This window comes from Salvelinus namaycush, chromosome 30, assembly GCF_016432855.1.
Source record: "Salvelinus namaycush isolate Seneca chromosome 30, SaNama_1.0, whole genome shotgun sequence".
In the NCBI taxonomy this organism is placed as follows: Eukaryota; Metazoa; Chordata; class Actinopteri; order Salmoniformes; family Salmonidae; genus Salvelinus; species Salvelinus namaycush.
The window spans coordinates 1105403-1133325 of NC_052336.1; the positions used below are offsets into that span (position 1 = coordinate 1105403).

A 27923-nucleotide genomic window follows, 5' to 3' on the forward strand; every position below is an offset into this window, starting at 1 on the left:
GATTAACTCCATTCGACCAGAGAATGTCATCCATTGTCGTGGTAACTAAAATGGAAACGGATAAATCAACCGTACTGGACCACTGTTTCCCTTTGATGATGTTAATGCTGAATGGTTAAACGCCAACGTCTGTTCAAATAGTGAGACACGGTTGAAAACACACAGGAAAAACAATGTCAAAAAGCATAGTTCAACAGAGAAGATTGGTTATCATATCATTCTTAGAGAATACTTTATATCATTAATATTTGTTGAAATCAGAGACCAAAACAGTATAGAAAACAAGACTAGTTAGAACAGGAAAAAAAATACTTTACACCTTCCAGAGCTTTCTTCGCTGAAAATAAAACTTTGTCTCACTCTCTGTAAAGTGGATGGACAGAAACGGGGTTGGGGGGGGGTGTAGGGTCCCCCTCCATTCATGCAATCTCTCTTCCCTTCTCTCACTAGATACCAGTCAGTAGTGATTTGCTCTGTCCCCCCCCTCCACTCTCTGTCAGTATGACGTCATGGCTCCCTCTCCCCCTGCAGCTGGGTGTTGGTCGTCCTGGTCTCTTCAGTAAGCGCCATAGCGATCCTAAAAACAAACACAAGAAGCTGGGTCAGCACATTAAGATCCATCTAGTGATGTTTTCCTACCAATACTAGAGAACAGAGCGGTATGTTTTCCTACCAATACTAGAGAACAGAGCGGTATGTTTTCCTACCAATACTAGAGAACAGAGCGGTATGTTTTCCTACCAATACTAGAGAACAGAGCGGTATGTTTTCCTACCAATACTAGAGAACAGAGCGGTATGTTTTCCTACCAATACTAGAGAACAGAGCGGTATGTTTTCCTACCAATACTAGAGAACAGAGCGGTATGTTTTCCTACCAATACTAGAGAACAGAGCGGTATGTTTTCCTACCAATACTAGAGAACAGAGCGGTATGTTTTCCTACCAATACTAGAGAACAGAGCGGTATGTTTTCCTACCAATACTAGAGAACAGAGCGGTATGTTTTCCTACCAATACTAGAGAACAGAGCGGTATGTTTTCCTACCAATACTAGAGAACAGAGCGGTATGTTTTCCTACCAATACTAGAGAACAGAGCGGTATGTTTTCCTACCAATACTAGAGAACAGAGCGGTATGTTTTCCTACCAATACTAGAGAACAGAGCGGTATGTTTTCCTACCAATACTAGAGAACAGAGCGGTATGTTTTCCTACCAATACTAGAGAACAGAGCGGTATGTTTTCCTACCAATACTAGAGAACAGAGCGGTATGTTTTCCTACCAATACTAGAGAACAGAGCGGTATGTTTTCCTACCAATACTAGAGAACAGAGCGGTATGTTTTCCTACCAATACTAGAGAACAGAGCGGTATGTTTTCCTACCAATACTAGAGAACACAGCGGTATGTTTTCCTACCAATACTAGAGAACAGAGCGGTATGTTTTCCTACCAATACTAGAGAACAGAGCGGTATGTTTTCCTACCAATACTAGAGAACAGAGCGGTATGTTTTCCTACCAATACTAGAGAACAGAGCGGTATGTTTTCCTACCAATACTAGAGAACAGAGCGGTATGTTTTCCTACCAATACTAGAGAACAGAGCGGTATGTTTTCCTACCAATACTAGAGAACAGAGCGGTATGTTTTCCTACCAATACTAGAGAACAGAGCGGTGATCATTAGGAAACTGAAGAAAACTGACAAACGGAGAGACCACCTGGACTCGTTCAAAACAAATGCTCAATTTATGTTTCAGTTGCAAAACCTTTTCCGTTGTATGTCCTACTAGACAGTAGACAGGACAATAGAGTTTCTCTGTATGTGTAATTGTATTGTGTTGAGGCGTCTCTGGTCCTGTAGAGTTTCTCTGTATGTGTAATTGTATTGTATTGAGGTGTCTCTGGTCCTGTAGAGTTTCTCTGTATGTGTAATTGTATTGTATTGAGGTGTCTCTGGTCCTGTAGAGTTTCTCTGTATGTGTAATTGTATTGTGTTGAGGCGTCTCTGGTCCTGTAGAGTTTCTCTGTATGTGTAATTGTATTGTGTTGAGGTGTCTCTGGTCCTGTAGAGTTTCTCTGTATGTGTAATTGTATTGTGTTGAGGTGTCTCTGGTCCTGTAGAGTTTCTCTGTATGTGGAATTGTATTTTGTTGAGGTGTCTCTGGTCCTGTCACCTGTATGGTGTTCATGACGCCGTTGGCCAGCACGGCCATCTTGCCCGCCACAGTCTTCACCCCCTGTTTGAACTGAGCAATGTCTGGCCCCGTCGGCAGCACACTCTCATAACCTGCTGCCCCTACAGAGACAGAGAGAGAGATCACAAACACACATTAACAAATACTCAAACACTCTCATAACCTGCTGCCCCTACAGAGAGAGAGACAGACAGAGATCACAAACACACAACATTAACCCTTACCTGTGTCACGGTCACTCCCGTCCCCAAACAGGTCAGCAGAGCTGATGGACGTGTTGCCAGACAGGCCCTCCAGACGTGTCTTGGCCTCATACTGGGGAATGACAGAACAACATGTCATTAGACAACACCATCGCATTCGCTTGACTAGTCAACACCAACGACACCATCTCATTAGACTAGACAACACCATCGCATTCGCTTGACTAGTCAACACCAACAACACCATCGCATTAGACAACACCATCGCATTAGACTAGCCAACACCAACAACACCATCTCATTAGACTAGCCAACACCAACAACACCATCGCATTCCCTTGACTAGTCAACACCAACGACACCATCTCATTAGTTTAGGGTTGATCCCATTTAAACTGGTCGATTGTTTGGTCGATATGCTGTTGGTCGACCGATATATCTTTAGTTGAGCAGTCAGCCGCAATATTATAATTATTTTTTAATGGTGTACAAAACACCTGTCTGATTGGCACCTGTCTGATTGGACTGATCTATTGTGGAGGCTGTGGGGATGGAACAGTCCATCACTAAGACATGTGCAACTGAAATTCTATATGGTTACATTACATAAGAACAATGGTGCAACACTAATAAAAATAGTATTTTATAACAAATGCGCTTGGATAGCGGTCGCTGTCCGCGGTTCTGAAACATCAGTGCACTGTTGAATTGAGCCTTTTCCTGGACCATGTTGCTATGTGGATAATAGCAGAGTTAACCAGCATGTTGAATTGAGCCGTTTCCTAGACCATGTTGCTATGTGGATGATAGCAGAGTTAACCAGCATGTTGAATTGAGCCGTTTCCTAGACCATGTTGCTATGTGGATGATAGCAGAGTTAACCAGCATGTTGGTGTTGAGAACAATGTGGCGGAGACAGCAGTGGAGTGAGGAGACGAGGAAACAGCCCTGGCCTAAATTGTCTAATCACAAAATGTCGGATACAGCAATTTCACAAATTAGGCAATTTAAAAAAAAAAAACGAATCTTTGCTATGCTTAAAGGATGTAGAATTTGTTTCATGAGAAGAGCCTCTGGTATTACACTGGACAAAAAAAGAAAGGTCCCAGAAATGTTTCATACGCCACCTTACTTCTCAAATTTTGTGCACAAATTTGTAGACATCCCTGTTAGTGAGCATTTCTCATTCGCCAAGATAATCCATCCACCTGACAGGTGTGGCATATCAAGAAGCTGATTAAACAGCATGATCATTACACAGGTGCACCTTGTGCTAGGGACAATAAAAGGCCACTCAACACAATGCCACAGATGTCTAAAGTTGAGGGAGCGTGCAATTGGCATACTAGCTGCAGGAAAGTCCACCAGAGCTGTTGCCAGAGAATTGAATGTTCATTTCTCTACCATAAGCCGCCTCCAACATTGTTTTAGAGAATTTGGCAGTACGTCCATCCTGCCTCACAACCGCAGACCACGTGTGTGGCGTCTTGTGGGCGAGCAGTTTACTGATGTCAACATTGAGAACAGAGTGCCCCACACATGTAGTGGGGGGATGGTATGGGCAGGCATAGGCTACAGACAACAAACACAATTGCATTTTATCGATGGCAATTTGAATGCACAGAGACACCGTGACCAGACCCTGTGGCCCAATGTCGTGCCATTCATCCGCCGCCATCACCTCGGCCCCGTTTCGCAAGGATCTGTACACAATTCCTGGAAGCTGAAAATTGTTGCCCATTGAGCATGTTTGGGATGCTATGGATCGACGTGTACGACAGCGTGTTCCAGTTCCCGCCAATATCCAGCAACTTTGACAGCCATTGAAGAGAAGTGGGACAACATCCCACAGGCCACAATCAACAGCCTGATCAACTCTACGTGAAAGAGATGTGTCACACTATATGAGGCAAATGGTGGTCACACCAGATACTGACTGGTTTCCTGATCCACTCCCCTACATTTAAAAGAAATTTATATTTTGGTAGAAAGAACAGACGACTCTCGGTCAACCAATATTTGTATTTATTTTACGGTGACAGCCCTACATTAGCTAGACTAGACAACACCAACAACACCATCTCATTAGACTAGTCAACACCAACAACACCGTCTCATTAGACTAGACAACACCGTCTCATTAGACTAGACAACACCGTCTCATTAGACTAGACAACACCGTCTCATTAGACTAGACAACACCGTCTCATTAGACTAGTCAACACCGTCTCATTAGACTAGTCAACACCGTCTCATTAGACTAGTCAACACCGTCTCATTAGACTAGTCAACACCGTCTCATTAGACTAGTCAACACCGTCTCATTAGACTAGTCAACACCGTCTCATTAGACTAGTCAACACCGTCTCATTAGACTAGTCAACACCATCTCATTAGACTAGTCAACACCATCTCATTAGACTAGTCAACACCATCTCATTAGACTAGTCAACACCATCTCATTAGACTAGTCAACACCATCTCATTAGACTAGTCAACACCATCTCATTAGACTAGACAACACCATCTCATTAGACTAAACACCATCTCATTAGACGAGACAACACCATCTCATTAGACTAGTCAACACCATCTCATTAGACGAGACAACACCATCTCATTAGACTAGTCAACACCATCTCATTAGACTAGACAACACCAACAACACCATCTCATTAGTCAACACCAACAACACCATCTCATTAGACTAGACAACACCAACAACACCATCTCATTAGTCAACACCATCTCATTAGACTAGACAACACCAACAACACCATCTCATTAGACAACACCATCTCATTAGACAACACCATCTCATTAGACTAGACAACACCAACAACACCATCTCATTAGACTAGACAACACCATCTCATTAGACTAGACAACACCAACAACACCATCTCATTAGACTAGACAACACCATCTCATTAGACTAGACAACACCATCTCATTAGACTAGTCAACACCATCTCATTAGACTAGTCAACACCATCTCATTAGACTAGACAACACCATCTCATTAGACTAGTCAACACCATCTCATTAGACTAGACAACACCATCTCATTAGACTAGACAACACCATCTCATTAGACTAGACAACACCAACAACACCATCTCATTCGTCAACACCAACAACACCATCTCATTAGACTAGTCAACACCATCTCATTAGACTAGACAACACCATCTCATTAGACTAGACAACACCAACAACACCATCTCATTCGTCAACACCAACATCTCATTAGACTAGACAACACCATCTCATTAGACTAGACAACACCAACAACACCATCTCATTAGTCAACACCAACAACACCATCTCATTAGACTAGACAACACCAACAACACCATCTCATTAGTCAACACCATCTCATTAGACTAGTCAACACCAACAACACCATCTCATTAGTCAACACCATCTCATTAGACTAGACAACACCAACAACACCATCTCATTAGACAACACCATCTCATTAGACTAGACAACACCAACAACACCATCTCATTAGACAACACCATCGCATTCGCTTGACTAGTCAACACCAACAACATCATTAGACAACACCATCTCATTAGACAACACCATCTCATTAGACAACACCATCTCATTAGACAACACCATCTCATTAGATTAGTCAACACCAACAACACCATCTCATTAGACAACACCAACAACGCCAACTCATTAGACTAGACAACACCATCTCATTAGACAACACCATCTCATTAGATTAGTCAACACCAACAACACCATCTCATTGGACTAGACAACACCATCTCATTAGACAACACCATCTCATTAGACAACACCATCTCATTAGATTAGTCAACAGCAACAACACCATCTCAGACTAGACAACACCATCTCATTAGACAACACCATCTCATTAGACTAGTCAACACCATCTCATTAGACTAGACAACACCATCTCATTAGACAACACCATCTCATTAGACTAGACAACATCATCTCATTAGACAACACCATCTCATTAGACTAGTCAACACCATCTCATTAGACTAGTCAACACCATCTCATTAGACTAGACAACACCATCTCATTAGACTAGTCAACACCATCTCATTAGACTAGTCAACACCAACAACACCAACTCATTAGACTAGACAACACCATCTCATTAGACAACACCATCTCATTAGACTAGACAACACCATCTCATTAGACTAGACAACACCATCTCATTAGACACCATCTCATTAGACAACACCATCTCATTAGACTAGACAACACCATCTCATTAGACAACACCATCTCATTAGACAACACCATCTCATTAGATTAGTCAACACCAACAACACCATCTCATTAGACTAGACAACACCAACAACACCATCTCATTAGATTAGACAACACCAACAACACCATCTCATTAGACAACACCATCGCATTCCCTTGACTAGTCAACACCAACGACACCATCTCATTAGTTTAGGGTTGATCCCATTTAAACTGGTCGATTGTTTGGTCGATATGCTGTTGGTCGACCGATATATCTTTAGTTGAGCAGTCAGCCGCAATATTATAATTATTTTTTAATGGTGTACAAAACACCTGTCTGATTGGCACCTGTCTGATTGGACTGATCTATTGTGGAGGCTGTGGGAATGGAACAGTCCATCACTAAGACATGTGCTACTGAAATTCTATATGGTTACATTACATAAGAACAATGGTGCAACACTAATAAAAATAGTATTTTATAACAAATGTGCTTGGATAGCGGTCGCTGTCCACGGTTCTGAAACATCAGTGCACTGTTGAATTGAGCCTTTTCCTGGACCATGTTGCTATGTGGATAATAGCAGAGTTAACCAGCATGTTGGTGTTGAGAACAATGTGGCGGAGGCAGCAGTGGAGTGAGGAGACGAGGAAACAGCCCTGGCCTAAATTGTCTAATCACAAAATGTCGGATACAGCAATTTCACAAATTAGGCAATTTAAAAAAAAAACGAATCTTTGCTATGCTTAAAGGATGTAGAATTTGTTTCACGAGAAGAGCCTCTGGTATTACACTGGACAAAAAAAGAAAGGTCCCAGAAATGTTTCATACGCCACCTTACTTCTCTCAAATTCTGTGCACAAATTTGTAGACATCCCTGTTAGTGAGCATTTCTCATTCGCCAAGATAATCCATCCGCCTGACAGGTGTGGCATATCAAGAAGCTGATTAAACAGCATGATCATTACACAGGTGCACCTTGTGCTAGGGACAATAAAAGGCCACAACACAATGCCACAGATGTCTCAAGTTGAGGGAGCGTGCAATTGGCATACTAGCTGCAGGAAAGTCCACCAGAGCTGTTGCCAGATAATTGAATGTTAATTTCTCTACCATAAGCCGCCTCCAACATCGTTTTAGAGAATTTGGCAGTACGTCCATCCTGCCTCACAACCGCAGACCACGTGTGTGGCGTCTTGTGGGCGAGCGGTTTACTGATGTCAACGTTGAGAACAGAGTGCCCCACACATGTAGTGGGGGGATGGTATGGGCAGGCATAAGCTACGGACAACAAACACAATTGCATTTTATCGATGGCAATTTGAATGCACAGAGACACCGTGACCAGACCCTGTGGCCCAATGTCGTGCCATTCATCCGCCGCCATCACCTCGGCCCCGTTTCGCAAGGATCTGTACACAATTCCTGGAAGCTGAACATTTCCCACTTCTTCCATGTTGCCCATTGAGCATGTTCGGGATGCTATGGATCGACGTGTACGACAGCGCGTTCCAGTTCCCGCCAATATCCAGCAACTTTGACAGCCATTGAAGAGAAGTGGGACAACATCCCACAGGCCACAATCAACAGCCTGATCAACTCTATGTGAAAGAGATGTGTCACACTATATGAGGCAAATGGTGGTCACACCAGATACTGACTGGTTTCCTGATCCACACCCCTACATTTAAAAAAAAATGTATATTTTGGTAGAAAGAACAGACGACTCTCGGTCGACCAATATTTGTATTTATTTTACGGTGACAGCCCTACATTAGCTAAACCAACAACACCATCTCATTAGACTAGTCAACACCAACAACACCATCTCATTAGACTAGTCAACACCATCTCATTAGACAACACCATCTCATTAGACAACACCATCTCATTAGACAACACCATCTCATTAGACTAGACAACACCATCTCATTAGACAACACCATCTCATTAGACAACACCATCTCATTAGACTAGTCAACACCATCTCATTAGACTAGACAACACCATCTCATTAGACTAGTCAACACCATCTCATTAGACAACACCAACAACACCATCTCATTAGACAACACCAACAACACCATCTCATTAGACAACACCAACACCATCTCATTAGACAACACCAACAACACCATCTCATTAGACAACACCAACAACACCATCTCATTAGACAACACCAACAACACCATCTCATTAGACAACACCAACAACACCATCTCATTAGACAACACCAACAACACCATCTCATTAGACAACACCAACAACACCATCTCATTAGACAACACCAACAACATCTCATTAGACAACACCAACAACACCATCTCATTAGACAACACCAACAACATCATCTCATTAGACTAGTCAACACCATCTCACTAGACAACACCATCGCATTAGACAACACCATCTCATTAGACTAGTCAACACCATCTCACTAGACAACACCATCTCATTAGACAACACCATCTCATTAGACTAGTCAACACCATCTCATTAGACTAGTCAACACCATCTCATTAGTCACCACCATCTCATTAGACTAGACAACACCATCTCATTAGACTAGTCAACACCATCTCATTAGACTAGTCAACACCATCTCATTAGACAACACCATCTCATTAGACTAGACAACACCATCTCATTAGACTAGTCAACACCATCTCATTAGACTAGTCAACACCATCTCATTAGACTAGACAACACCATCTCATTAGACTAGACAACACCATCTCATTAGACAACACCATCTCATTAGACTAGTCAACACCATCTCATTAGACTAGTCAACACCATCTCATTAGTCTAGTCAACACCATCTCATTAGTCAACACCATCTCATTAGACTAGTCAACACCATCTCATTAGACTAGTCAACACCATCTCATTAGACTAGACAACACCATCTCATTAGACTAGTCAACACCAACAACACCATCTCATTAGACTAGAGTAGTAGAAATACACTGCTCAAAAAAATAAAGGGAACACTTAAACAACACAATGTAACTCCAAGTCAATCACACTTCTGTGAAATCAAACTGTCCACTTAGGAAGCAACACTGGTTGACAATAAATTTCACATGCTGTTGTGCAAATGGAATAGACAGAAGGTGGAAATTATAGGCAATTAGCAAGACACCCCCAATAAAGGAGTGATTCTGCAAGTGGTGACCACAGACCACATCTCAGTTCCTATGCTTCCTGGCTGATGTTTTGGTCACTTTTGAATGCTGGCGGTGCTTTCACTCTAGTGGTAGCATGAGACGGAGTCTACAACCCACACAACTCAGGTAGTGCAGCTCATCCAGGATGGCACATCAATGCGAGCTGTGGCAAGAAGGTTTGCTGTGTCTGTCAGCGTAGTGTCCAGAGCATGGAGGCGCTACCAGGAGACAGGCCAGTACATCAGGAGACGTGGAGGAGGCCGTAGGAGGGCAACAACCCAGCAGCAGGATCCTCCACGTCTCCTGATGTACTGGCCTGTCTCCTGGTAGCGCCTCCAGTTTGATTTCACAGAAGTGTGATTGACTTGGAGTTACATTGTGTTGTTTAAGTGTTCCCTTTATTTTTTTGAGCAGTGTAGAATGAAACAAACAGGCATTCTATTTTTGCTCTATTATAGTGGCCACTATAGTATACATTGATCAAGTGCACAAGGCTACGTGTGTGCAAAAATAACATTCACAAGAGTAAAACATATAATATATATTCACACACAAGTGTTACTGTCAAGTTCAACACAACTAAGCAACATCTGTGGGCTACACATTATTGTATTGTACACTATCTGCCTATGGACATCTGTTCTACAATGTTCCAGCAGAGCATGATACCCTTTGTTGGCATAATTGATCTCTTTCAGGCAGAGAGTACACCTGGACTACCCCTTTTAATCAACAGTATTGACAAAGAGGGAAAGTGTGTAGTGTTTGTCGTGGCAATTTCCTGTATTACCAAATGATGAGAGAGCAAACCACACACCAGCCAGAGTTATACTTAAACTTCACCTTTAATAATAATTAAGCTTTTGCAATAGCATTTCACTTTCAACATTTCAGTATCTCTAATGAAAATTTGAGAGTGGCCAACATAATGGCAACAGATCTTTTATAGCAAAGATCCACCCCCTAGTCGACATGACAAACCACAGATAATAGGAACTGCTTCACAAAGAAAGACTTTTACTTGAGAGAGTATCCCATAGCTAGACAGCATTCGCTATAAATTATCGTTCAGTTTGGTCTCCTAAATAAGGTTCTAATCTCATTCTTGGTACTTCAGAGTACCAAAACATTACCTCATCCAATGGCATATATCAATTCTGGATACTCCCATCTCAAATACACCCAAACCTGGACAAACTCACTGAAGACAGTGAGCCTCTTAGGTCATATACTAGGTCAAGATAAGGGCAACCTCAGAGGGGACATACAATGGTTCCAGACACTGCCATACTCCTTCCCCCAATGAGAAAAGGAGGGAGTGACTGGCGTACAGACATTGTATGAGATAACTAACTGGTTCCCCATTAATAACGCCATCCCTTCACATGGTTTAGGAATAGTTAGACACATTCCCATAAGAAAACAATGTTCCATTCTGTCCTCCTCCCCTTCTGATATTCTACATAGCACCACATGGTTTAACAGATACATTGACATATGAAGACAAGCCTGACCTCTCCCCTCTCTGGGCCCCAAGTGACTAAGCCCTAGCTGAGAAGTGATAACTGCAACTGCCAACCCTATAGTCCAAAGGGAACCATTCTAATGACAAGTATCTCACAAGCATATGATGAAAATATCATCTTATCTATGTTACCCATCTAATTCTGATTCATCCCCAACATGTTCCTTTCACCTCTATAGTGGCATCCAGCTTAAGCCAGACCCAAGTCCAGCTACACTTGATCCCTGAATCCACTTGTTTAACAAGCAACGCCTCATTTTCACCAAATTCTCTCATTCTGAAAATGAATACTATAGCGAATTGGTTAGGTTACTAATGTTAGCTCATCTGATGTTGTAACGTCAGCTAGCTTAATGTTAGCTGTCTGACTTTAATAGCCAGCTAATTTTCATAAACTCAATTATTTGATCAGTTAAGTTGGCTAATGTTGCTCAACATTTCTCTGGCTGGCTAGCTAACGGAGAATTCAATCAAGCTAGCAAGATAACGTTACTTAGCAATGCTAACAATACTTGTTCCACCACATTTTCTCCCTCACCTCAAACTATCCAAATGCCAGTTGTTTTTCAGTTACAGCTCATGAGGCGCTGATGATGTAACCAGCAAATTGGTTGTCTCTTGTCTCTTCAGTCGCGTGCTGCATTCTGTTGTTATGTGAACGATTGGCTGAGTCTTGGATACAGCCAGTATTGCTCCAAACGCGCATCACTCGTTCGCTTACAGCCAGTAGTGTGATCCAAAGCCAAGGCACCCCCAAACTTTTCTCATCGGATCTACACGAATCACGTAGGTCACCTATTTCTGATTCAAAACGGAGAATTTTGCCGAAAGGTGACTAGTTTGCATGCCTGCATACTAGTCAACATCATACTAGACTAGTCAACATCATACTAGTCAACATCATACTAGTCAACATCATACTAGAAAACACAATATTAGACAACACCATACTAGACCAGAGCAGCGGTTGTCTTACTAAATGCGGCCTGCCTTGCTCTAGAGGTTTCCGTTCAGTTGACAGGTGGCTTGGTATTTGTTGGTAATACAGCGGTGTAACTTTACCTCGCCGTAGTTCTCACGGCCGAAGAACATGTCGGAAGAGATGGCCTTGGCGTTGGAAAACTTCTGCCGGGCCTCGCTCGACTCGGACACGGGCGCCGCCACCTCCGCCTTCCGCCGACTGGGCCGTTCTCCGATAGGCTGGATGCTGGATATGGTCACCTCCTCTTTAGGCTCCTCCTTCTCCAGGGCCCAGGAGGAGGTGAAAGAGGCCACGCCCCCATCAGAGTCCCACCGCGAGCCGAAGCCGTCGCCCGCCGTGAACGGGTTGTCCTTGTACCTGTCCCGACAAAACACACACACACAGAGGCAGGGACAATGGTGGTCAGGTAGGGATACACAAGGATACATTCATAATGGATTAGATCTGAGGAAACAGAGGTAGATGAAGGGATATATTACCCATAGACCCAAGGCTCTACCCCTAACCCATAGACCCAAGGCTCTACCCCTAACCCATAGACCCAAGGCTCTACCCCTAACCCATAGACCCAAGGCTCTACCCCTAACCCATAGACCCAAGGCTCTACCGCTAACCCATAGACCCAAGGCTCTACCGCTAACCCATAGACCCAAGGCTCTACCGCTAACCCATAGACCCAAGGCTCTACCGCTAACCCATAGACCCAAGGCTCTACCCCTAACCCATAGACCCAAGGCTCTACCGCTAACCCATAGACCCAAGGCTCTACCCCTAACCCATAGACCCAAGGCTCTACCCCTAATCCAATCCTTTCAGCTGTATACAACAACCCCAGTGCCTGGGAGGTAGCTAGCTTGGGGTTGGAAGTCCATTTGGAATTGGACAGAAACCCGTTTTTCCACGACTACTCCATTCTGATCTGTTTGGGGTGTGACGTACTTAGGGGGTCCGGAGGAGAAGCCCGGCTCATCCAACATGTCCAGTTTGGAGCGAGGCGAGGACTTGGCCCCCAAGGGCGTCTCCTGCTCAATCACCTGCATCTCTGACATCACTGAGTGAGATATGGTGCTGGAATACACAGAATACACACACTTAAGTCATGTCCACACACAATAATGTACTGCAACACAATCTACACACACACACCGTAAACACACAAACACCACTGAAGTTAAAACCACACGCTGTAACATGGCATCCCATCAAAGAGTGGGACACCAACCAAAAGCATAAATAATTAAAGGGATACTTCGGGATTTTGGCAATTAGGACCTTTATCTACTTCCCCAGAGTCAGATCAACTCCTTTATCTACTTCCCCAGGGTCAGATCAACTCCTTTATCTACTTCCCCAGAGTCAGATCAACTCCTTTATCTACTTCCCCAGAGTCATATCAACTCCTTTATCTACTTCCCCAGAGTCATATCAACTCCTTTATCTACTTCCCCAGAGTCATATCAACTCTTTTATCTACTTCCCCAGAGTCATATCAACTCCTTTATCTACTTCCCCAGAGTCATATCAACTCCTTTATCTACTTCCCCAGAGTCATATCAACTCCTTCATCTACTTCCCCAGAGTCATATCAACTCCTTCATCTACTTCCCCAGAGTCATATCAACTCCTTTATCTACTTCCCCAGAGTCATATCAACTCCTTTATCTACTTCCCCAGGGTCATATCAACTCCTTTATCTACTTCCCCAGGGTCATATCAACTCCTTTATCTACTTCCCCAGAGTCATATCAACTCCTTTATCTACTTCCCCAGTCAGATCAACTCCTTTATCTACTTCCCCAGAGTCAGATCAACTCCTTTATCTACTTCCCCAGAGTCAGATCAACTCCTTTATCTACTTCTCCAGAGTCATATCAACTCCTTGATACCATTTTTATGTCTCTGCATGCAGTTTGAAGGAAGTTGCTAACTAGCCCTGCTAGCAGATACCCATAAACTTCCAGTCATTGCGCTAACGCTAGTTAGCATTGACTCACAAAACTCTCTAACTTCCTTCAAACTTGACACGGACTATAAATATGGTATCCACGAGTCCATCTGACTCTGGGGAAGTAGATAAAGGGCCTGATTGCCAAAATCCCAAAGTATCGTTTAAGCAGGAATACTATAGCCTACATTAGCACATGCAAACAGGCAGCACTCATGTGCTATTTGTAGTGCTCAAGGAACGCTTATTCCATGAGAGAAACATTACTGTTGTTTGAGAACATGGTTTGAACACTGATAACGTGATTACCTGCGGTTGCCGAAGCCCATGCCCAGTCTCTCAGCCTGCTCTCTCTTCTTACCCTCCATGTTCTGCATCTTCTTGTTGTCCATCTTCCTGTCAATCTCCAGCTCCTTGTAGGCCAGGCGCATGGAGGCCACACTGCAAAAAGAGACACATTTGTCAATTGTTCTACATTCATTTGCAATAATTTTGCCCGCTTGGAATTTGAGGAAACTCTCCTCCCGACCATGTCGTTCTCCTCATAAAATGATTACCAACATTACCCTCCGTGTGTAAAATGTATGAAGACATTTTGTCCCCCCCACGGTTATGGTCCATAATTGTCGGTTACACGATAATAGGATTATTGTGCCAGCGGATGTCACTACTTGCTGTCCTCAAGGATCCCCTCTATTCACTTCCTGTACGCAGAAGTAGGCTCCATATTTCGCAGCATGATATATACAACCACTGAACAGTCTGACCATGAGAAGACAGCAAATATTAATTTAGTGTAAACACTAAAACAGCAGTAAGAGCAGAATGTGGGGCGGAGGTGTTTCCATGCTCTCTGACTGTCAAACTGTGGTTCACTCACATGGACTCCTCTGCCTGTTTCTTAGCATCAGCTGCTTGCTCCTCTCTCAGCTTCTCAGCTACCTGGGCCTGTTTCTCCACCTCCGAGAAGCTCTTACTGCTCACCTTCTGGGCCCCCAGGCCCTTCTTAGCACCCAGCTGGAGGGAGATGAGCACAGAGGAGATGGTTACACACAGCTGGGGACAGAGGAAATGACTGCCACCCAGTGGACACGTGGTTGTATTACATTCATGGTTTGATCAACGCACTCTTGATTCATTAGCCAGGTTTGGTGGTTCTGATTTGGGACATTTGTTTTTCTGGTCACCGTGACTTACCCAGGAACAACACCGAGCCCTAACTACATGCCATATCTTGGGCTCCACGTGTTTCCTAGTCAGGTCAAGTGACCAGCCTAAACCCTGCTCCTCACGTGGAGCCCCCTGTCTGAGTGCTGAAGGGGGTGTAACTTACCCCTTTCTTAGTAGTGCTGGGCTTCTTTTTCCCAATGATGGATTGCTTCACATCTGTAACACAAAGCTCATCATTAGAACACTGGTGGACAGCGACAGGCCAGGGACTCCCGAGTTGTAATCGCTCTGCAGAACTTTGAAAAAGGAATGCAAGTTGCACACACACCAATGTTAACCCCTACAAATGCATAGGCGTGCCCCCATACATGTGAATGCACAAACCGTTGTACGTTTCCCCCTCTGTTAAACAGGTGCAAACATTCAGTATCCTTAGCAGACGCTACGCAAAGAACTTGTCAACACACTCAGATGAGAAATAGCATTCCAACAGTCCTTTTATCCAGTCAGAGCAGTTTCAAGACATGTGCTACAGTCAGCAGTGTTATATCACTGCAGCTGAAGGACAGCACCATTGTCATACACCTGACAGAAATAGGTTCATTTGTTTACGTTATTCTAAAGTTACGGGACAGACAGTTCCTATAATAAGTATTCCCCCCATTGGACTTTCACATTTTGATACGAAGTAGAACTGAAATGATAAGCACCAAATCATTGATCCGTACCAAATACTCCATGTCAAACTGAAAATAAAATTATATAAAATGTTCACAAATTAAGAAAAATGTATAACTCAAATATCTTGATTGTTGAGCAGAAAACATTTGTGTAGCAAATCACACAATAAGTTGCATGGCCTCAGTGTGTGAAATAATAGTGGTCAACGTGATTTGAATGACCCTTTCTTGGTACCCCAAACATACAACCTCTGTAAGGTCAGACACATTTCAGTTGAATACATTCAGTTGTACAACTGACTAGGTATCCCCCTTTCCCTCAGTGAAGTAGTGCATTTCAAGCAGAGATTCAACCAACGGGAGCTTTTCAAATGCCTCATAAAGAAGGGCAGCGATTGGTAGATGGGTAAAAAAAAAGAAGCAGGCACTGAATATCCCTTTAAGCTTGATCAAGTTATTACAAAGATACAGACGTCCTTTCTAACTGAGCTGCCGGACGGGAAGGGAACCGTGCAGTGATGTCATCATGAGTACTACTGTGACTTTAAAACAGCTTCAGGGTTTAACGGCTGTGATGGGACAAAACTAAGGATGGCTCAACCACATTGTAGTCACTCCACAATACTGATCTACTAAGGATGGCTCAACCACATTGTAGTCACTCCACAATACTGATCTACTGAGGATGGCTCAACCACATTGTAGTCACTCCACAATACTGATCTACTAAGGATGGCTCAACCACATTGTAGTCACTCCACAATACTGATCTACTAAGGATGGCTCAACCACATTGTAGTCACTCCACAATACTGATCTACTAAGGATGGCTCAACCACATTGTAGTCACTCCACAATACTGATCTACTAAGGATGGCTCAACCACATTGTAGTCACTCCACAATACTGATCTACTAAGGATGGCTCAACCACATTGTAGTCACTCCACAATACTGATCTACTAAGGATGGCTCAACCACATTGTAGTTACTCCCCAATACTGATCTACTGAGGATGGCTCAACCACATTGTAGTCACTCCACAATACTGATCTACTAAGGATGGCTCAACCACATTGTAGTCACTCCACAATACTGATCTACTAAGGATGGCTCAACCACATTGTAGTCACTCCACAATACTGATCTACTAAGGATGGCTCAACCACATTGTAGTCACTCCACAATACTGATCTACTAAGGATGGCTCAACCACATTGTAGTCACTCCACAATACTGATCTACTAAGGATGGCTCAACCACATTGTAGTTACTCCCCAATACTGATCTACTGAGGATGGCTCAACCACATTGTAGTCACTCCACAATACTGATCTACTAAGGATGGCTCAACCACATTGTAGTCACTCCACAATACTGATCTACTAAGGATGGCTCAACCACATTGTAGTCACTCCACAATACTGATCTACTAAGGATGGCTCAACCACATTGTAGTCACTCCACAATACTGATCTACTAAGGATGGCTCAACCACATTGTAGTCACTCCACAATACTGATCTACTGAGGATGGCTCAACCACATTGTAGTCACTCCACAATACTGATCTACTAAGGATGGCTCAACCACATTGTAGTCACTCCACAATACTGATCTACTAAGGATGGCTCAACCACATTGTAGTCACTCCACAATACTGATCTACTAAGGATGGCTCAACCACATTGTAGTCACTCCACAATACTGATCTACTAAGGATGGCTCAACCACATTGTAGTCACTCCACAATACTGATCTACTAAGGATGGCTCAACCACATTGTAGTCACTCCACAATACTGATCTACTAAGGATGGCTCAACCACATTGTAGTTACTCCCCAATACTGATCTACTGAGGATGGCTCAACCACATTGTAGTCACTCCACAATACTGATCTACTAAGGATGGCTCAACCACATTGTAGTCACTCCACAATACTGATCTACTAAGGATGGCTCAACCACATTGTAGTCACTCCACAATACTGATCTACTAAGGATGGCTCAACCACATTGTAGTCACTCCACAATACTGATCTACTAAGGATGGCTCAACCACATTGTAGTCACTCCACAATACTGATCTACTAAGGATGGCTCAACCACATTGTAGTTACTCCCCAATACTGATCTACTGAGGATGGCTCAACCACATTGTAGTCACTCCACAATACTGATCTACTAAGGATGGCTCAACCACATTGTAGTCACTCCACAATACTGATCTACTAAGGATGGCTCAACCACATTGTAGTCACTCCACAATACTGATCTACTAAGGATGGCTCAACCACATTGTAGTCACTCCACAATACTGATCTACTAAGGATGGCTCAACCACATTGTAGTCACTCCACAATACTGATCTACTAAGGATGGCTCAACCACATTGTAGTCACTCCACAATACTGATCTACTAAGGATGGCTCAACCACATTGTAGTCACTCCACAATACTGATCTACTAAGGATGGCTCAACCACATTGTAGTCACTCCACAATACTGATCTACTAAGGATGGCTCAACCACATTGTAGTCACTCCACAATACTGATCTACTAAGGATGGCTCAACCACATTGTAGTCACTCCACAATACTGATCTACTGAGGATGGCTCAACCACATTGTAGTCACTCCACAATACTGATCTACTGAGGATGGCTCAACCACATTGTAGTCACTCCACAATACTGATCTACTAAGGATGGCTCAACCACATTGTAGTCACTCCACAATACTGATCTACTAAGGATGGCTCAACCACATTGTAGTCACTCCACAATACTGATCTACTAAGGATGGCTCAACCACATTGTAGTCACTCCACAATACTGATCTACTAAGGATGGCTCAACCACATTGTAGTCACTCCACAATACTGATCTACTAAGGATGGCTCAACCACATTGTAGTCACTCCACAATACTGATCTACTAAGGATGGCTCAACCACATTGTAGTCACTCCCCAATACTGATCTACTGATGGCTCAACCACATTGTAGTCACTCCCCAATACTGATCTACTAAGGATGGCTCAACCACATTGTAGTCACTCCACAATACTGATCTACTGAGGATGGCTCAACCACATTGTAGTCACTCCACAATACTGATCTACTAAGGATGGCTCAACCACATTGTAGTCACTCCACAATACCGATCTACTAAGGATGGCTCAACCACATTGTAGTCACTCCACAATACTGATCTACTAAGGATGGCTCAACCACATTGTAGTCACTCCACAATACTGATCTACTAAGGATGGCTCAACCACATTGTAGTCACTCCACAATACTGATCTACTAAGGATGGCTCAACCACATTGTAGTCACTCCACAATACTGATCTACTAAGGATGGCTCAACCACATTCTCAACCACATTGTAGTCACTCCACAATACTGATCTACTAAGGATGGCTCAACCACATTGTAGTCACTCCACAATACTGATCTACTAAGGATGGCTCAACCACATTGTAGTCACTCCACAATACTGATCTACTGATGGCTCAACCACATTGTAGTCACTCCCCAATACTGATCTACTAAGGATGGCTCAACCACATTGTAGTCACTCCACAATACTGATCTACTGAGGATGGCTCAACCACATTGTAGTCACTCCACAATACTGATCTACTAAGGATGGCTCAACCACATTGTAGTCACTCCACAATACTGATCTACTAAGGATGGCTCAACCACATTGTAGTCACTCCACAATACTGATCTAAATGACAGTCAAAAGAAGGAAGTCTGTACAGAATTTTATCCCTCACTTTGACATGAGACTATTTTGTGTAGATCAGTGATGTATTTAAATGTTTTTTTTTTTTCATTTTAATCCCAATTTGTAACACAATACAACATGAAGTCCAACGGGAGTGAAAACTTATGAATGACACTGAGTCTGCTAGGTCTGTGACCGAGGCTACGTGTTGAATGAAAGACACTGAGTCTGCTAGGTCTGTGACCGAGGCTACATGTTGAATGATAGGCACTGAGTCTGCTAGGTCTGTGACCGAGGCTACGTGTTGAATGAAAGACACTGAGTCTGCTAGGTCTGTGACCGAGGCTACGTGTTGAATGAAAGACACTGAGTCTGCTAGGTCTGTGACCGAGGCTACATGTTGAATGATAGGCACTGAGTCTGCTAGGTCTGTGACCGAGGCTACGTGTTGAATGAAAGACACTGAGTCTGCTAGGTCTGTGACCGAGGCTACGTGTTGAATGAAAGACACTGAGTCTGCTAGGTCTGTGACCGAGGCTACATGTTGAATGAAAGACACTGAGTCTGCTAGGTCTGTGACCGAGGCTACATGTTGAATGAAAGACACTGAGTCTGCTAGGTCTGTGACCGAGGCTACGTGTTGAATGAAAGACACTGAGTCTGCTAGGTCTGTGACCGAGGCTACATGTTGAATGAAAGACACTGAGTCTGCTAGGTCTGTGACCGAGGCTACATGTTGAATGAAAGACACTGAGTCTGCTAGGTCTGTGACCGAGGCTACATGTTGAATGATAGGCACTGAGTCTGCTAGGTCTGTGACCGAGGCTACGTGTTGAATGAAAGACACTGAGTCTGCTAGGTCTGTGACCGAGGCTACGTGTTGAATGAAAGACACTGAGTCTGCTAGGTCTGTGACCGAGGCTACATGTTGAATGAAAGACACTGAGTCTGCTAGGTCTGTGACCGAGGCTACATGTTGAATGAAAGGCACTGAGTCTGCTAGGTCTGTGACCGAGGCTACATGTTGAATGAAAGACACTGAGTCTGCTAGGTCTGTGACCGAGGCTACGTGTTGAATGAAAGGCACTGAGTCTGCTAGGTCTGTGACCGAGGCTACATGTTGAATGATAGGCACTGAGTCTGCTAGGTCTGTGACCGAGGCTACATGTTGAATGAAAGGCACTGAGTCTGCTAGGTCTGTGACCGAGGCTACGTGTTGAATGAAAGGCACCGAGTCTGCTAGGTCTGTGACCGAGGCTACGTGTTGAATGAAAGGCACTGAGTCTGCTAGGTCTGTGACCGAGGCTACATGTTGAATGAAAGGCACTGAGTCTGCTAGGTCTGTGACCGAGGCTACATGTTGAATGAAAGACACTGAGTCTGCTAGGTCTGTGACCGAGGCTACGTGTTGAATGAAAGGCACCGAGTCTGCTAGGTCTGTGACCGAGGCTATGTGTTGAATAGGGGTTGTCTGACTGTTGTATTAATGTTAGGAGACTGGAAGAAGGAAGAAAGCCTTGGCAGTCACACATTTTACTTAGAGCTGGGAGGGAGGGGCTTAAGCTTGCGTGTCACAATCAGGTGAGGTGTCAGTCAAGCACAGAACCAACCATGCTTCCTGAAAATCTGGCCAGCCAATGGGCTAACGGCAGCTTTTAAAAAGGCGTTCCAATCACCTTTGGGTAGCTGTGGTTGATCTGACGACAAACGCATGGAGTCCTCTACGGACAAAGCAGACACAGGTGTTACTGAGGGCTCCATGGTCATATGGACAACCTCCAGTGACTGTATTACAGGGTGGGCTATGTATGGGAGGGCTAGGGACAATTTGGTGCCTGGTCCAAATGTCTAAATAAGGGGGGGGGGGGGGGGGGGGGGTCTCCAATTCTGGGAAGAGCCAACAAGAGCAGCCTTGCCAGAATATCAGGGGGGGGGGTTACTGTGGATGTTGAGGTCTGGAAATGGCTGTGACCATCACCTATTCTGTGTTTTTAAGGTCAGCAAAGATCCTTGAGAGGTGAGGGGAGGAGCTGTTGTCATGTGAAAGGAGGCAGAGGAGGAACAGGATGTTGGCTGATGACTTACCTATAGCGACTTTGGGAGACTGCTCAGTGCTCAGTCCCTCAATGCTTGGTCCTTCCTCCAGCTCTGAGAATGTCAAATACAATCACAGATCAACTGTCTAATTCAACCTCAGAAACATATGGGAAAGCTCCAGACGAAAGGATAGGAGAGGGGGGACTGTGTGTGTGTGTGAGACTCACGAGTGCTGGCGGTGTGGGGGGCTTTGGGTGTGTCCTCCAATAGTTGAGTGAGGGTTCCATTGTGTTCTGTCAGGGAAGGAGCTGTCACGTCCCAGCTGTTTGAAGGCTGCAAATACACCAATTCAGTCACATTAAATAACACAACACGTACACACAGAACCAACACTACTGCACACACAGAAAACACTTGTGTGATTGGTGTGATTTGAACAATAGCCCTCAGGCCTACCTGAGTATGCTCAGCAAAGAAGTCTGTCTGTCTCTTCTCTGGGGCTGCAGGCTGGCTGCTCACACTGGATGGGTCAATCCACAGCTGAAAGAGAAAGAGGAAGGGTTTACGGACGCCATTCACAAAGCCAACTGACATTTACTCCTGAGGTGCTGACCTGCTGCACCCTCGACAACCACTGTGATTATTATTTGACCCTGCTGGTCAAATATGAACGTCTTAACATCTTGAAGAACAATCTGGCCTTAATGGTCATGTACTCTTATAATCTCCACCCGGCACAGCCATAAGAGGACTGGCCTCCGCCCAGAGCCTGGTTCCTCTCTAAGTTTCTTCCTAGGTTCCTGCCTTTCTAGGGAGTTTGTCCTAGCCACTGTGCTTCTATATCTGCATTGCTTGCTGTTTGGGGTTTTAGACTGGGTGTCTGAAGAAGCTCCTTGTGACATCAGCTTCTGTAAGGGCTTTATAAATACATGTGATTTAGATGGCCCAGAGCCAAATCAACCCTGGCCTCCATAGATATAGACATCATAAGTCTATACCCACTAGATTTGGGAAAGGAATATGTTGGTCATAGGGACCGTATTGATTTCCCATTTTAAATATAGCTCAGCTCTATCACACCTGCTTAAACCGTTTGGCCCAAACTGAAGACCATAGTTGATGATTTGAAACTAGTGAGTTAAAATATGAAACACCTCTACACACTCACAGCACATTCAAATCTGAGTTGGTATTTGCAAAAGCCTTGTGAGGACCTGGAAGTGCATCTGCATGCAGCTGCACCAATGAGAACAGATATGGTGTTTGTGAGTAATTATGTATCGTGTGATCTATCCACAAGACATTAATTAATGCTGCTGGTGACATCACACGTGGAGTTTGCCCACTCGCTGGTGACTCAACAGGCCAATGTGTAGCTGATATGGGTGGCTGTGAGAGGGACGAGAGAGGGGGAGTTCGTTGCCTTCTCAGTGGAGGAATAATATCACAGTAGGAATATATAGACCTATATAGATAACCATAAGACATAATATATAGATCTATATAGATAACCATAAGACATAATAATAATATATAGATCTATATTGTTAACCATAAGACATAATAATAATATATAGACCTATATAGATAACCATAAGACATAATAATATATAGATCTATATAGATAACCATAAGACATAATAATATATAGATCTATATAGATAACCATAAGACATAATAATATATAGATAACCATAAGACATAATAATAATATATAGATCTATATAGATAACCATAAGACATAATATATAGACCTATATAGATAACCATAAGACATAATAATAATATATAGATCTATATTGATAACCATAAGACATAATAATAATATATAGATCTATATAGATAACCATAAGACATAATAATATATAGATCTATATAGATAACCATAAGACATAATAATATATAGATCTATATAGATAACCATAATTTATAATAATAATATCAGTAGGAATTTAAACAACTCAATAAACATGGTGTAATTCCAAAAGCTCAATGTTCAGTGTGGTATAGTGGTTACAACCACAACTTGGGAGTAGGGATATATCACCGTGAGCCTCGTTTAAAAAGCTGGGTTAAGGGCGAGTTGTTACATGCATACATGCTACATAAAGGTATGGTACGTTTGGGTGACCGTTGAAGCTGCGCTCACAGCCCACACTCACGTCAGACCCATATTTAGACAGCGCCGTGTTGGCTTGCTGTCGGATCTTCTCTCGGTACATCTGTGCCGCGCGGCTGTTGTACTTGGCGGTCGTGTCATTGGTGGAGCAGCCATGCTGGCGGAAGAAGGCCGTCTTCACCAGGAGGACACAGACAAGAGGGGGAGAGAGAGTCAGAGCCACAGCAGGTCCTGTTTAAAGTGGTGTGTTGTTCCAACGTCTATATATATATAGTGGAATGTTATGGTGTTGACGTACCGCGTTGCCGTTTCCTCCGACCTGCATACATCTCAGCTGAAACCAGCTCCAGTTGGAGTCCAGCTCAGTGGATCTGAGATGAACAACAAAACAACATGGGGATTGTATCAAATGTTCTCCTTGACAGTGTATGACAGTAAAACTTGTGATTGTCGCGTCATGACGTGTGTGTTTGTGTGTGTGTGTGTGTGTGTGTGTGTGTGTGTGTGTGTGTGAGAGAGAGAGACAGACAGGCTACCTGATAAAGCTGAGGTGCACTCCTAGAGAGCGATGAATGCCAGAGCAGTCGATGCACAGAAACACTCCATATGGTATACTGGCCCAGCTGGGGTTCTTGGCAGCACAGTCAAAGCACGCCTTGCACAGAAACACACACACACAATACACTGCCTAGTTAGCTAGCTACATACCTACAGCAGACATGTCTGGATGTGGTCTTAAACAGGGAAGAGAACAAGCTGCGTAGTTACAGACATGGGACACATGGGATACATTAACCATAAAGCCCTGTTCATTGTCAATGACTAAACTCAAGGGTTATTTCCACTAGATCTCAGGTTCTACATATGATCGCAGCCTCAAGGATTAGATGTCCAATAGCTTTCTTGCTTTTTAAACTTGGCTATCACTGAACGCATAGCTAACATAAAAATGGCCGTGAGTTCATCTCAATAAGTAGTTATTTCTACCGCTGGGGAAGACCGACTGATAGTGCTCCATCATATTTAAATCAACTGTTTTAATTAAGGAAGATTACACAGAAAATGAAGATATTTTAGACTATTGAGATGCAACCAATCAGAGGAAGAGGCGACGCGAGAGGGGAAACTGCTAAAAAAAATCTGTCTCCTCCATCAGGTGGCAATTTTCAACATAAAACTTGCCCACCAAGCAAGGCGTTGAGTGTCGAAGGTTAATGAGAGAGTTGAATTTGGTCAACAAAAAAATGTAATGGCTTATTTGCTACATGAGCCTTAATTGATCTAAGACGTTTTGTAATGCTTAAGTTGCTATGAGTGTACTGATATAAGTAGGACGTGACATCTGGCAACTTTGAGTAAAAAAACACTTTATATCAGAGTTGTGCCTGGTTTAGTGCTATCCAGTACCCTTGAGACATCCCTAGCCTAAACCCTAACTTAACCTTTTTTAATGTCAACTTCAATGAAATAACGTCAGAGTTGGGACGTCCCAATGATCCCAGATAGCAAGGACCATCATGCCTGTTGTTCACACGCGTATCTGCCCTCTCTCATTGGCTAGAATGGTCCCACCTGATCGCACCTCCTCACGACTGTATTTCCATTGATAGAGCGACTACTCGACCATCTGGTCAACATAATGCAGCGTTTCCCAAACTAGGGGTTCCTTGATTTGAAAAATGGGGTCACGAGAGAAACATCAACAAAATCACGCTTCACTCATAGAACCAGGGTAATGTCTGTAACCTCTGGTAGCCGCTATATGTGAGTTGTAATAATCAATAATGGCAAGTTGAATGCCTGGGCTTAAAGGAGATTCGCCATATCAACGTCTCCTGTAAGGTCCAATTCTGGTCCAGTCGACCCCTATCCCAAGAATGTACTCTTAAGGAGTGTAGGCAAGCCTACCGTTAGTCCTTAAGGTCCAATAAGTGACCTTATATACGGAACAAAAATACGATTTTACTGAGTTACCGTTCATATAAGGAAATCAGTCAATTTAAATTAATTAATTAGGCCCTAATCAATGTATTTCACGACTGGGCAGGGGTGCCGCCATGGGAGGGCATAGGCCAACCAATTTGGCAGCCAGGCCCAACCAATCAGAATTAGTTGTTCCAACCCAAAAGGGCTTTATTACAGACAGAAATACTCCTCAGCACCGCCACCCCTCCCCTCGCAGGTGAAGAAGCCAGATGTGGAGGTCCTGGGCTGGCATGGTTACAGGTGGTCTGCAGTTGAGGCCGGTTGGACATACTGACAAATTCTATAAAATGACTTTGGAGGCGGATTATGGTAGAGAAATGAACATTCAATTCTCTGGCAACAGCTCTGATGTTCATTCCTGCAGTCAGCATGGCAATTACACACTCCCTCAAAACATGAGACATATGTGGCATTGTGTTGTGTGCCAAAACTGCTCATTTTAAAGTGGCCTTTTGTTGTCCTAAGCACAAGATGCACCTGTGCAATAGTCATGCTGTTGAATCAGCTTCTTGATATGCCACACCTGTCAGGTTGATGGGTTATCTTGGCGAAGGAGAAATGATCACCAATAGGGATGTAAACAAATTTGTGCCAAAAAAAAAATAGAAAACCTTTATGTGTACATGGAAAATGTCCGATTTTTTCCCCCGCTCATGAATCATGGGACCAACACTTTACATGTTGCGTTCATATTTTTGTTCATTGTAGGTTATTTTCAGAGGTAAACTGGCTTTGGCAGCCAGAACAGCAAAATACTCCATCTAAACGGGAATTGATTCTCAATTGCGATACGGTTCTAGGAACATAATGCCCTTAAGTTCATATCACATCTGCAAAATATACACACACCCCGTTTTAACCGGCTTCACAGTTGCTGCCGAGAGTATTTTTCGGTTACAACACGTTTCTGGCGGCCTTCTAACATTACACACTAATTGTGTTAGATTGCTAAATAGCACAGGTGGTCGCCTCAGTCTTCCGTCAACACGCGCTGTAACATGGAGATATGGCCGTGTGGGGAGACGAATAGAATAGGTGTGTAGTACTTTACCTGTTTGAAAAATATTTCTCGCTGATATGAAAGATAGGTGTCTTATTTCCAAAACCGTAGCGCAAGTGATGCGTGTTCAAGTTCATACAGAGCGTCCGGGCTCTTAAAGTTCCACTGGGAAGAAGACAACATCAGTCGCAAAAGGTCATTCTCGGCTATGGATGAGGCAACGTTAGTCGACCCCGGGAATTTAGCTTGGCACGTTAAGCTAGGCAACTTTGCATTTTGGTAATAGCTAATTAGCTGAACATCTGGATTGAAAGCAAAATAACCGAATGGCTAGCTAGCTAACGTTTGCTAGGAGTCCAATTACGTTGGCTTTGGTGCTAACGTTAGACAATCTTTCAGACATTGGCCCCGGCCCTACTCGTTCTGGCTCAAATAAACAAGTCACCAGACTGGTTAACTAGGTTAGAAAAGCAGGGCACGTTAACGATACATAGCATAGTATACGTGGCCGATTTAGATAAGCAAAGTTAGCCGCTCTGCTAGCCTAGTGAGCTAACGTCAGCTTCTTGCTGGCCGTCGTAAGGCCCAGGCAGAGACCAGCTTGCTACCGTAGACGGATGGACGTCATTTTTCTGGTCTACGTTCCATCTCCAATAACGGATCAATAAATTCGTGAATAGACAGTAAGCACTTATTCGTGTTACCTTGTTAGTTGGAATAGACCGTAGTCTTTTAAAAATGGTCAGAATTTCTGTCTTGTTCGGCTCCGCAGCCATCTTGCTACCTTTCTAGAGGTACGGGTGCCAGTGGGGATAAAAAATGCTGGGTTGTTCGCGAAGTTCGATCAGAGGTGATGCTGCGTTCATGTGCCCCTCGTAAAGTCGGAAACAAACAGTTTTGTAAGAGCTTTGATTGTTGA

General features: G+C 43.6%; 1 protein-coding gene across 2 annotated transcripts; it reads right to left on the minus strand.

The window, feature by feature from the left end:
* Nucleotides 1–203: 203 nt before the first annotated feature.
* Nucleotides 204–27819, minus strand: LOC120025215 (ADP-ribosylation factor GTPase-activating protein 2-like). Of its 2 annotated transcripts, XM_038969684.1 has the most exons (15): nt 27709–27819; nt 24555–24673; nt 24317–24389; nt 24062–24193; nt 22356–22439; nt 22127–22232; nt 21948–22010; nt 15609–15661; nt 15156–15292; nt 14585–14716; nt 13270–13398; nt 12411–12687; nt 2426–2516; nt 2181–2302; nt 204–577 (listed from the first exon to the last, which is right to left on the minus strand). In XM_038969684.1, the coding sequence occupies exons 1-15, from the start codon at nt 27778–27780 to the stop codon at nt 557–559; spliced, it is 1611 nt and encodes a 536-aa protein (XP_038825612.1). In that variant the 5' UTR covers nt 27781–27819; the 3' UTR covers nt 204–556. The 2 variants fall into 2 exon arrangements, with proteins under 2 accessions (XP_038825612.1, XP_038825613.1); XM_038969685.1 differs by lacking the exon at nt 24062–24193.
* Between the last annotated feature and the right edge of the window lie 104 nt (nt 27820–27923).